Raw genomic sequence first — 13,607 nt, 5'->3', positions numbered from 1 at the left:
TCAAAATAAAATTAGAATATTTTTTGAATCATGAAATGAAAATACTCGAGATGAGGATGGAAGCATTATAATATTTTTATCAGGCGATTTGTTAAATTTTTTAAAAAGTATTAAAGAATATATGAGTCATCTGTAAGGTTTAAGATAAATTTATCTAAAATGAAAGAGATAAATTTATTTGAAAAATCTTAGATAAGAAATCACGTGACTTCTTTTTTAATGATTATCAAATAAATTTAACAAATATAATGAAAATAACTTTTGCTCAGAATATTTTTTATATCTCACTTTTTATAGTTCATATATTGAATAATAAATATTATATTAGAGAAAATATTATTGAATTGTAATATAATAAGGTAATTTCAAAGTTAATATTGAATATTAGACAATCATGTTTAATCTTACAAAATAGTCTCAATTAGTAATTTTATTTTACCAAAATGTTTGTTATCTTCTTGAATTGATTGTTAGAACTAATACACATTAGATATTTAAAATTTAGGGTCTAGAGTTTGTTCTAAATATGATTATAAGAGTAAATATGATTATTCTTGAATATTTTCTCCATCTTTGGAGCCCCAACAAAAACAATCAATCAATCATCCATGATAAGGCACAATCGGACGGACTACACGGAGAGACCACCATTACTATCATAGGGTTCTCTACATGATAACATTACACCCACTTAATTCTCCTCTCTCTGAACAGAACATCATGACAGTTCACTCTCTTTACTCATTTGCTGGGTCTGTTACGGTAGTCTCTGCAGAATTCTTCTGGGAGATTTATTGCCGCTCAAATTCGGCCATTGGGAGGGGTGAGAGAGGAGATGGGCTTTGTTTGGAGAGGTAGCCCATAATCTTCTCTTCTCTTTTTGACCAGTGAGTTCCCATTCTTCTTTCTTTCTTTCTTTCTTTCTTCTTTTTTTTCTCCCGTTTCATGTGATTTCCATGGCATCTTCATGCATGAACTGGTAGTTACCTCTATAATATCGTACAAATCTTAGATTTGCTATTTGGGTCTTGGAAGAAAGAACCATTTATCTGGTTTTGGTTTTTTGGGTTCTTTTCTTGGGTTTGTTTTTCCTTGTGCTCAGCTGTTCTGGGTTTGTCTGTACCATCGTGTTCTTAGCTTCTTGTTAGACGATAAATTGGTAGTAGTCTCTGATCGTGTATTTTGTATATTTTATTTGTGGTTTTCTTGAAAATGAAAAAGGAAAGAAAACAGATGTAAGCTTCTCTTGTTTATGGACTATTTAGTTCTAACCATATTTCTTTCTTTTTTTGGTTACTGAAATTCAATTAGCTGTTTTTTTTCCATTTTAATTCAACTTACACACACAGACACACACACACACACACACACACACACAGCTTTGAGTTTTACTGAAGTTATAAGGTGAAATTTCTTAAATGTGACTATAGTTCTTCATTGCGCTAATAATTTATATTTCCTGGTTTCGCTATGCTTTTCCACTTCCTTATGATTTTTAGTACCTATTTGATCATGGTATTGCCTGGTTTTTCTTTTCTCTACCATAGACAGGCTTGATTGAGTCCTGAGCTGAACTCTCTAGATTCATTTATATACCTTATTTTGAATCTAAGAATTTCCGTGCACTTAATGGCATAGTGGTCAATATTAGCTTTGGTTCTTCTTAGTTGGACAATGGTTACATCGTATTGGCTTCATTTGTTGTGTTTGCATGCATAAACCTTGAGACTATATATTTTTTTTAGAGGAGTGTATAAACTATTACTGAAAACATTGAATTATTGCCATGGTAGACTGGAAGATGGAGCGGGCAAGATTGAATTTGAGAATGCCTTGCTCTGGTTCAACCCCGTCAGAGGAATCAGCGCTTGATATTGAGCGGAACTGTTGCAGCCACACTAATCTGCCTTCGTTTAGCACGCCGGCACTTCAACCTTTTGCATCTGCTGGACAGCATTCTGAGAGCAACGCTGCATACTTCTCCTGGCCAACTTCAAGTCGATTAAATGATGCTGCCGAGGGAAGGGCAAACTATTTTGCAAACCTACAAAAAGGGGTGCTACCTGAGAGCTTTGATCAGTTGCCAAAAGGCCAACAAGCAAACACCTTGCTTGAGCTCATGACCATTAGGGCATTCCATAGCAAAATCTTGAGATGTTACAGTCTTGGCACAGCAATTGGTTTTCGTATTCGACGGGGCATTTTGACAGATATTCCAGCAATTCTTGTTTTTGTCTCCCGGAAAGTTCACAAGCAATGGCTCAGCCCTAGTCAGTGTCTGCCTACTGCTCTAGAGGTGAGGGAACAATGTTCCTGTTCTGAACCTCTATCCTTTAATCTCTTTTCCTTTTCTTGTGGGTAAATAACTAAGTACACTCACCTTATATAGCTCATCTTGCTTTGCTTTGCATTTCTGAGTTTTCTTTCCCCTCCATCGTGTCAATCTTATTTTAGCCATGCAAGTGTCTTTGTGTTTTTCTTTTCCTGACCTTGCCATGCAGAGGGGAGTAGAGAAGGTAGTGCTAATCTTAGGTATTTGTACCAATACATTGTTGCTTAGAATTGATTGGGGTTATATTGGCTTTTACATCCTTTCAGGGGCCAGGAGGTGTTTGGTGTGAAGTTGACGTGGTGGAGTTTTCATATTTTGGTGCACCTGAGCCAGCTCCGAAGGAGCAGTTATACACAGAGCTTGTGGATGATCTCCGTGGAAGTGATCATTGCATTGCTTCAGGATCTCAGGTACTCAAAGTTATTCAACTTTGCTTTTTATGATCCTTTTGTTTTTGTGGCTGTTTTCCTCTTGTTAGCTGGATTGCCTTGGTACTCGTCTAACCATGGTTGTGGTCAACTAACCCTAGGACCATATCTCCTGAATGTATCCTTGGACATAGCAGGCAATTTGGTGATCCACTGATCTCATGAGTTGATAGATTTTGTGATGTGTGGTTTCTCAAATGATATGTCACAAGTTGTTGCCCCTATTTGACTTCATTTGGAACCAGTAGATGATCATAGAAATTAATTAGTTATCACTAAGGCTACTGGATATCATGACATCCTCAACAATCATCAATATGTGCTAATTAGTTATCAGTAAGGCATGCCATTAGAACTAATCAGGGGACAGATTTATCATTTATGTGACCTATATCAAGTAGTTGGATGAGAACTTTATTCTTACTGTTGCTTGGTTCTAAGTTGACTTCTTTTTTGTTTTTGTCTACCTAAGGAGCCTTTCAAGGACAGCATCCTTGAACATAAAAATAATCCATAAACTCTTTCTCATGGACCAGTAAAATATCCTTCAAACTAGAGCTTCTGAAGGTGAATAATGGATGCTACCCTGCTCAAAGGCAATATGGCAGGGTATAATGGCTAGTAATTATTAAGGTAGGTGCACTCTTAAAAAGAAAAAGGTAGGTGCTGGGAGGCAGAACGAGCATGCTCAATCTCTTCAGTGCGTTGAAATATCCATTGCAACTGCAGCTTGTTTGCGGGTAACAACAAAGTAAAAGTGGAATAAGGTAATATCTGAAACTAACTCAATGTTGGTTATTATCTCTTGCAACAAATAGGTAAGGAGGTTCTTTGGTACATAAAATCATTGGTGCAGGATATTCAGAGCTGGCTGGCTTCTAACATGAGTTGGGTTTTGGTTTTTTTGGCTACATGATTTGAAATCAAGCAGAAAATGAATTGGCAAGTTGGATTCCGAGAGCTAAGTTTGAAGGCTACTTGGAGTCTACTAGAGGCTTTCCTCTTAATATATAGGAGATTGTTGTTTCTGAAATGGCAAACTAGGAAGGATAGGGTAGTCTGCTTATTGATTTGTTCTTTTTTTAATGTATTATTATTGCTTATGTTTTTTCTCCTTGTTAATGAAGTTTACTAGCAGAAAAGAAAAGGAAAAAAAGGCCCATTGAAACTGTTAAAGATAAAAGAAGCATGATGAAATCTTAAGAGAAAAAGTTGGTTTATTCTTTGCCTGCCTTCATAGGAAACTGAAGAAGTGTTAGACGAGTGCAAATAAAAAAAAAAAAAAGAGGTAGAAGGAAGAGGATGACCTAAGAAGGGCTCTAGTTCCAAGCAACGCTAAGGGGAAAGGCCACTTAATCTTAATGAGCAATCGCTCACAAGCCTCCAAAACTAATGTGCTCTAGACAGACCAACTCCTTAATGGTAGATTTCTCCTCCTCGATTAGCTTGATGGATGGAGCGCTCACCTTCCCCTTCTCCCAAAAAGTCAGGAGGAGGAACTAACCTTCTCAAGGTCGAACAAATAAGAATTGACTTTTACATCCCTTGATGGAAGATGGGGATGTCAACTATGAAGCACCGACATGCAACAACAGTGAAAGAGCACTACTCTCATCCATAAACAATGGCTCAGAACAAGGAAAAGAAGAATTTGAGTCGCACGAGTAATGTGTTTAGCTGTGCAAGAAATGAAAAAAAGCAAAGAACATCCTCCATCCATTGGCAACTAGCTAGGATGGGTTTGTCTCCAAGATGGAAAAGACCTTGACGAGTAGAGGGTGGAAGGGAATGTGAAGGTCAACATCCAAGGCATTCGCGTAGATCACCAAGGAGCCATTGGGAGCCCTATAGGCTCAGTGAAATTTTGAGTGAGTGTAACAATACTCATCCACTAGTAATTAATCTAAACCGACCCATAAGCGCCTTGGTTGCTGCCTTACCGAGGTGAGTCTCTTCCTCAATAAGAGAGGAATCCAAGTCTGAGTCAAAATCCTTTGAATCCTCATGACTACCCTAGAAGAGACAACAACCTTGTGAATCCTAACATTTGACCTACCTTCGCAGCCCTCAGAGCTTGAGCTCATTCTCTCTATATCTATATGCTTGGAAGAAGACTGAAAAAGACTGGACCAAGTACACTAAAGTTGAGGATGAGAGAATATTGGAAAGCATGATGTGAAGCATTGGAAGGCTTGGAGCAAGGCCCCCTTTTATAAGCACATGCACTTGCCTTTGCACAAAGGTGACATGACAACTCCTCATTTGCTCATCTGCAGGAATGAAGGGGAGGGAATAATATTTTTGTTTGTTGATTTGAAATGTCCAACTAATAATCGAGTTTAGACATTAAATACCAAGTGTGTAGTGGTATGGAGATGAAAATACACCTTTTCCATTACCCCTTAGCTTGATTGTTGGGACTTGGCCAAAGGAGTGGGGGCAAGTGATGATGGGGGATTTTGATCCTAGGCAAAAGTTCTAAAATACCCCTCTCATTGGAGCCCCCAAAGTGACATGTGGCCAAGAGCAGCTTAAGCCTAGCCTAAGACCAATTGATACCATGGATCGCAGGTATAAGTCTCAGATCCAATCAAGGGAAATCCAAGCCCAAGGGAAAGAAGTGGCTTGAAGAACCAGATTCAGACTCAAACTTAAACCTAGGCCCATGCCACTTCTTAGCTCATGGGTTCAAATCCAACCCTCCACATGCCATGATCATGGTCATCCATCAAGCCTTTATTCGATCGCCCACATGGCACGATCAAGACTCTCCACCACCTCCACAGTGCTCTTATAGAAAGGTGTGAATTCCAAGAGTGTGGTACCTTATTAATTACATAATCATTGCATAATTGTTGTGTCACTTAGCCTCGAGCTCCCGATTGACTTGATCGTCAGAGGACACACTGGGGGATTGAGCTGAACTCTCTTTTTGCAAGTCGAGTAGGTCCTATATAAGCTTGGGATCGAGAATAGCTGAGAGCCTGAGAACGCCTCAAGGCAAAGGAAAACCAATCATGAGCATAACTCGTGGATGGATTGGGTGGTGATTGGCTCTGAGACATCATCATTTTGGTGCTCACCATGGGGTTAGTGGAGGGTCACGATCATGTTGCCCAGATGATCGAATGCAAGCCTAATGGATGACTATGATCATGCCAGCTGGAAGGTTGTTGGATTTGAACCCATGGTTTGAGCTTGATGAGAAGTGAAGTGGACTTGGGCTCAAGTTTGGGTTCAATCTGATCCTTTGGGCTCAATAGGCCTCCAAGTTAGATCTTGGTTCTAGAATTAGATCCATGGGGCCCTTTAGTCTTGGCCTAGGCCCATGATATCCCTAGCCTCATGTCATCCTTAGAGAGCTCCTAAGGGGCATTTTCTTATTTTCCCAAGGAATTGGGATGCTCCATCATCAATTCTCTTTTGCACTTAAGAGATCCCTTTATCCAATTCCCACTATAGCTAACCTTGGTGCTCCAGTTCATTATTATTATTTTTTTCCCCCTTAGTAAATTCCACAAGGACAATAATTCACTAGGTTTTGACTAAATCATCTTCTATCTTGTTTGTGACTTTAGATAATTCTTCCTAAAGTCACAAAAGCAAACGTCAACCTTAACTTGTTCCACAAAAGCAAACTTAAACCTTCACTTGTTTTTGATGCCCTGTTTTTTTGTCATCTCATTCTATGTGCTCATGTCCCACGAGCCTTCTCTACCTGTTCACGCATGTATAAGTATTGCAAACAACCTGGTTCAACATGATAGAACCAAGCACATTGAGATTGATAGGCACTTCATAAAGGAGAAACTATCTGGTGGCTAGCTTTGCATTCCGTTTATACAGTCCAAGCATCAGCTAGCTGACAATTGTACTAAGGCCTTAAGTAGTAAAGACTTACATTCTATTGTCTTCAAGATGGGCATGAAGGATATTCACACACCATCTTGAGGGAGAGTGTTGGAGAATCACGGGAGTATAGATGGAACAAATTATGGGAAGGTTGAAAAATGACAAGAAATTATGGTATCAGATTTACCGGGCAAGAATTAGGGAAGATAACTTTTTGATAGACAGCTTTTATGTTCTGTATATATGCTGTAAATATGTAATTTCCATGTACATAGTTTCCACTTGTAAGGATTCCTATTTTGTATCTTCTAGTTTATATAAATAAGAGGAAGAGCCGTGATCCCTACCATTTCATTCTAGCCTAATTGCCTAATATTCTAACAATTACTAATGCTAATTAGTAAGCTTTTTGTTATTTGGTAGGTTTTATATTGATACTTTTGTTTTATTCGGTTTGAAGAAAATTATGAAATTTTGGACTTCCTCAAATTACCAAAGTTTCTCACCATTACCTCCATATCCATTCTATATTTAGCATGCAACCTCAGCCAATTACAATATGGAATCCAATCTCTTTTTTGACATAATTTAGTCCCTTTTTTGAAGTGCCAAAAGTGTGTATTTTTTGGCTTTTGCTAAAATTCAATCTTTTTCACCATTAGCTCTATTTTTATATAAGAATGTCAATCTCAAAATAGGGTGATGACCGAGGGGTCTTTTGGTAGTGTTTGATTCCCAAATTATGCGTTAACAATTAGGGTTTCATGTTGGGGTCCCTTTGGTCATAATTGACACATATGGCTCTGTTTGTTTGGACATAAAATATTTTTCATTAGAAAATATTTTTCAATGTAAAATGTTATACACAGGACGCTACTTTTTATCTTGTTTTCTGGTGTTTGTTTGTATTGTAAAATATTTTTCAAAAATTAGTTATATATATATAAATATATATATGTATGCAATGAATCATGAATGTATATGTATGTGTAAGTATGAATATATATGTGTATGCATGTCCCATGTGTATGTATATGTGTGTGTGTGTGTGTATGTGTGCATGCATGTATATGTCTGTATTTATCTGTGTATATTTGTGTTTGCATGCATATGCATATACATGTGTGTATACGTATGTCTATGTATATGTGTGTGCATTGTGTGTGTGTATGCATGTATCTATATATATATTTGTGTGTGCACGTATGTATATATGTATGCATATTGTTGTATTTATTTATAAATATGTTTTGGTGAAAGAAAAAAATAATTTATTCATTTGGCGTAAATAAGAAAATGATTTATGGATTTTGAATTGGTAAGTTATTTTACAGCCTTTGGTATGAAATATTTTCATTATAAAAATATTTTCTTATCTTTTTTGTCAACCAAACACCAAAAAAAGGGAACACCCAAACAAATGGAGCCGATATTTTTTTTTTTTTTTTCAAACTCAAGTTGGAATCTTATTTATGGCCACTAGTAGGCAAGCAAGTTGTGTTCACTTATCAGTTCATGCATGTGTCTTAATTCAATGCATTATTCATTTTGCTGTTCTTTAAATTTTGAGCTACAGTGAGGGGACTCTCTTTTGTTATCTCAAACAATTCATGCATGCACCTTCCTCGACTCATTGGCTGCTATTCTTTGAATTTTTTTGCTACATCAGGTAACTCTCTTCCATGGTTTATATTTCTTATCTAAGTCTTACACTTGACTTGTATGGTTCTGATGCTGAGAGCTCTTACATTTCTTAGTTATAGTAAAATTAAATGTTGGTTGAGTGTAGCCCACACTTGCAGGGATCGCTTCTAAGCTAAGTGCTACGGCAACTATTGATTGATATTGATGTCCTTCAGACATTTATCCTTTTCTTTATTATGACAGTCAAAGCAATATTCAAATTGCTCATGATGATGTTTTTTCATGTGCCTACTAAAAATTGAAATTCATTCTCTTTTTGTGTAACAACATATATAAAATGGTATTCTTCACATGAAATTTTACCAACTTGCAGATAGTTTTACTAAGTCACATCTACTTGATCATATTCTGTGAGCTTGTTTGATAACTAAAGTAGCTTATTCAAATCACTGTGAGTTAGAGGGAAGATGTTGAGATATATCTTCTCTGTATATATTCAATATATACATAGATTTGTAAAATTCCATATATTTAGATTTATTTTAATTTATTTCGTAAATATAATTATTCACCTCCTTTTCCCCCCACATAACATAGAACATTTTTGCGTTATCTATGCAAAATGTGAGTGCAACCAAGATGAGGATGCTAAGATGGATGTGAAGAAAAACTAAAATTAGAAATTATTCAAATGAGATTATTCATAATAAAGTTGGGAGTGGCTCCTACTGAAGATATGGGAGGCACAATTAAGATAGTTTAGTCACGAAGATGAATAGAAGCTACTGTGAGGAGAGTCGATCGAATGGACAAGTATTCTACAAAAGAGGTAGAGGAAGACCAAAAAAAAAAAGAAAAAGAAAAACCTTGTGGGAGACACTTAGGTTAATACTAAGTATATGGGCCTTACAAAAGATAAGGAAGCTAGAATTCATGTAGCTAACCCAAAGGCTTGGTATGTTGTTCTATGCATTTTTCTTCGTCTTTGGTCGTCTTTTCTTCAGCAACACTTGGATGTGTTCTAAAATTTGTCAGAATGTTTTCTGATTTTCTTTGTTTATTGATTTTAATTATTTCCTCTTAGAATGAAACTATTTACAATAACCATCAATATTTGACAAACCAGATCATATTTTGATATTTGTGTTTAGGTAGCAAGTCATGAAACCTATGGGACTTTGGGTGCTATTGTGAGGAGCCAGACAGGGAATAGGCAAGTTGGTTTTCTCACAAACCGGCATGTAGCAGTTGACTTGGATTACCCTAATCAGAAAATGTTCCATCCATTGCCACCAACACTTGGACCTGGTATATATCTTGGTGCAGTGGAGAGAGCTACTTCATTTATCACAGATGAGCAATGGTATGGCATCTTTGCTGGCATAAATCCAGGTGAAGTGTTTTCACTAATATTTCAGAAGTCTGATCATAATATATCTTTTAAGAATCACTTGTTACTTTCTACTTGGGGTGTCCCTGAAATCTATGTATTTTAGTGTGGACTTGGTATGCGAATGCTTCGTCATCATGGCTTACTTAGCCATGCTGATGAAGTTGCCTTCAAACATGTGTTTTATGTCACTGCTTGTGTTGCGCTTGTGTTGCTTTAAGTATTCTTCTGCAGGGCTTCATTTACATTTTTAATGCCCATCCTTATCTGACCAGACCCCACTCAGATGCTACAAAACACAAATTGAAAGGTTTCTGTCCATGCCCTTCCATATTAATTTATCTGAAGTACCAAAACATCTGGTAGAGCCTGGGCAGTAGGACCTAATTCAAATTTTATGTAAATCTGTTCTTATCCTCAAACTGTTTCTGGTTTTTAAAGTCTCAATTAACCTAGTCCTAATTGATTTTATGAGAAACTTATGAATCGTTTTGATTAATGGAGCTGTTCCTTTATTGCAGAATCACATTACTATCTTACCTGCCATACGTTGTTATAGATGCACCATATCACACAGTTAACACGCTGCACTTTGGGTTCAACGGTGTCCTCAGTGCACATGCTCCCTCTTTTTGAGGGTTGAGGAAGGGTCATTTTTGTGCTCAGGCTGACCTCTGCTTTGCAAAAAGGCTATTTCCACTACTCAAACCTAGCCTTCCAGTAACCTTACAATTGTTGCAAAGGCTTGCCCCAACATACTGCACTTTAGGTCAAATCTGAGCAAATTAGATGATTTAGCCTAAAGATTTACTTGGTCGATTATCAAACTAACTAGAGATTTTCATTAGGATTATCTTGTGCCAGGGCAGATGCATTTTAGCATGATCAATTTTTCTTCATGCCCAACTTCTTACCAGTATTTCTACTTCTGCAGAACAATTTTGTTGATTTGTGTCAGTTTGACCATTTACTGATATATACTCTGATTAAATTGCATCTCCTACCGGGTTTTCTGCTTGCATCCTGATTCCTGCAAATTCCAATTATAGTTTAAATATCTGCAGAGACATTTGTCAGAGCAGATGGGGCGTTTATTCCTTTTGCGGATGAATTTGACATGTCCACTGTAACTACATCAGTGAAAGGTGTAGGAGAGATTGGACACGTGAAAATTATAGACTTGCAGTCTCCAATCAATAGCCTTATTGGAAAGCAAGTGATGAAGGTTGGAAGAAGTTCTGGCCTGACGACTGGAACGGTTTTGGCTTATGCCCTCGAGTACAATGATGAAAAAGGGATATGCTTTTTAACTGATTTTCTAGTTGTTGGTGAGAACCAACAGACATTTGATCTAGAAGGAGATAGTGGAAGTCTAATCATAATCGAGGGTGAAAACGGGGAGAAGCCTAGGCCAATCGGCATCATATGGGGTGGAACTGCTAACAGAGGCCGACTTAAGTTGAAAATTGGTCAACCTCCCGAAAATTGGACAAGCGGGGTTGATCTCGGGCGCCTTCTCAATCTCCTTGAACTCGATCTGATCACAACTAATGAAGCACTAAAAGGTATCTTTGTTTTCTGTAATGATAGTTCTTTTCTGGTCTGATATGTAATGCTGTTAATGCCTCTTTATGTTTATTTATTTTATTTATCATTCTATGGTTCTGATTTTCTTCATCCATTTTCCCATTTGCATTGTACTCAGAACAGAGGTAAACCATAATTCCTCGTCAATTGTGAAATTGTACCAACTTCAGCTACCTTCGTTATTTTAGGCCAAAAAAAGGGGGGGGGGGGGGGGGGGGGGCTAAGTTGCAAGGTTCTCATTTTTTTGGGCTAAACCTAAAAGGATTAAAACAGTGTCAAGGGACCTCATGTGCACATTGAGTGTTGACCTCTGCCCCAAACATGTTACTCTTGCTCATTGCACACAGGCGTGGTCCTGGCCCTTGTGGTTCAACCCCAATGAGCCATCAATGGCAGCATTACTAGGCCATTCTCCCTTAAATCCTGCCCAAATATGCTGAGCGGCCACCCAAGTCCCATGTGAGGTACAACACTTGAACTCTTAAGACATTTGTTTGAGCTCGACTCTTGTTGGGTTCCCACCTTGAGAGCGAGGTCCTTATTTTCTTCATCCTTGCTCCGAGTTATGTTTTCCCTTGTGAAATGTTGTCCATATATAGTCCGGAATGCTATTCATTTCAGTTGTTTTGGAGGGAAGAGAGGCAGCTGCTTCTTCTGACTTTCCCAAAAGGATTTGGCACCAGAAAAATGAAAGGCATATTTGTTGTTCAGCTTTTGACAAAGGGAGACGATAAGCATTCGCGAAAGTTTCTTTGCTCTTCATCTTATAATTTCAACATCTCATTGTGATTTTGGTCGATATTTGCTTTGCAGTGGCTGTGCAAGAACAAAGAGCTGCTTCGGCCACGGGCATGGGGTCGACAGTGGGGGATTCCTCACCTATTGACGTGGTACTCCCGCAAGACAAGGTGGAACCCCTAGGCCTTCATATCCACATCCCATTGGAAGATGTAGCAGCAGCAGCAGCAGTAGTTGAGAGCGAGTTGGATTTAGATGAGAAGTTGAAGATGGGTGCAAATGTGGAACATCAATTCATCCCGAGCTTCACTAGACGACTGTCCCCGCTGCACAAAGAGGGCAGGGAGGCAACGGAGAATCTGTCGGGGCTGAGAGCTGGCCCCGACGAGGATATTTGTGTATCACTGCAGTTGGGCAAGGGCGACAACGAGCCCAAAAGGCGGCGATCGGAAACTAGCACATGATGGATGGATGGATGAAGTGGATGGCTGGCTGGCTAGCTGGAGCTAATTCCCATTTTGTAACTGAATCCTCACTCGTAGCATTGCATGATGATCTCTGTAGCTTTCTCAACCGTATTGTATGCTTAGAGGGAATTCTAACCCTTTGTTTTCTCTTTCCATGATTTCACTGAGACGCTGCTGCTGCTGCTGCTGCTTACTTTTGAGTTCCCTCCCTGTAGTAAGTCTTAAGTTGTTTCTAATCTTCTTATACCTGCATTGTATCTATGTACCTGACATTTGCCCTTTGCTCCTTCTCCCAAGGCTCAAGGTGTAAAATTAATTTCCAATTAAGTAGCTCGGTTTTGATCCGGGCTGGATTGACTCGACCCACCAAATCTGACCCATTAATAATTGAATAACTAAATAAAATATTTTCAGTTTTAAAAAAAAATTAAAGGCATTCAAATTATTCTTGGGATCTCCTCCCTTGCAGGAGTTTTTGTCGTTTGGTCTCATGATTTTTGATAGAGAAGATAAATCTAAATTTGATCTACAATGACTGTTAGGGAGTGGATTCGAACTTGAGAACCCAGATCATCTACAACTCTACTGATCATTGGGGCAACCTCAAGACGTCTTTGAATTACTCTTGACAATTATAAAGAATGCATATATTATTGTTATACTTGATAATCACCAAATTGACCAACTAGAATATGTAATTATCTATTAGATTAATTGTATTTAATGTAATTATCTATTAGTATAATTATTCATTAGGTGGTTTTATTTATCTGAGAAATATCATTTAAATCATTAAAAAATTATCTCTTAATATTTATCCACTAGATAAAGATTGATAATTGTTTTTCAAATTGAGTTCAAACTAATTTGATGGGGTTAATTTTGAATGAAGATAGATATTGTTCAGTCTATAAATTGAGGGTTTATCTATTAAAAAAAATACAGATATAGACATTGAAAACAGTTTGAATCCCCAATCAAGTTCAGATCTAAGAGCATACACCATCAGTGTCGATGTGGCTGATTAATTGGAAGTATCCAAGTCAATTGTAAGAGGTTTTCATACAAATAATGATTGGAGGTTAGTGCATTTATATTTAATTTTTTTTATAGAATATTGAATCATGCTACTTGTACTTTTGGGTCTAAAAGAAGGGCTACACACACAT

The 13,607-nt window shown here is 37.7% G+C and overlaps 1 protein-coding gene across 2 annotated transcripts; it reads left to right on the top strand.

Moving 5' to 3' along the window:
- Positions 1–725: 725 nt before the first annotated feature.
- Positions 726–12,809, top strand: LOC127792051 (protein NARROW LEAF 1). Of its 2 annotated transcripts, none has more exons than XM_052322358.1 (6): positions 726–887; positions 1,794–2,296; positions 2,599–2,742; positions 9,408–9,648; positions 10,711–11,211; positions 12,047–12,809. In XM_052322358.1, exons 2-6 carry the CDS (start codon positions 1,802–1,804, stop codon positions 12,433–12,435), a joined length of 1,770 nt encoding a protein of 589 aa, XP_052178318.1. In that variant the 5' UTR covers positions 726–887; positions 1,794–1,801; the 3' UTR covers positions 12,436–12,809. The 2 variants fall into 2 exon arrangements, with proteins under 2 accessions (XP_052178318.1, XP_052178320.1); XM_052322360.1 differs by having other exon boundaries at positions 874–979.
- Positions 12,810–13,607: the final 798 nt, after the last annotated feature.

This window comes from Diospyros lotus, chromosome 15 (assembly GCF_014633365.1).
Source record: "Diospyros lotus cultivar Yz01 chromosome 15, ASM1463336v1, whole genome shotgun sequence".
NCBI lineage: Eukaryota > Viridiplantae > Streptophyta > Magnoliopsida > Ericales > Ebenaceae > Diospyros > Diospyros lotus.
The sequence above is the reverse complement of the archived record's forward strand: the minus strand, read 5'-3'. Positions and strand labels throughout refer to the sequence as shown.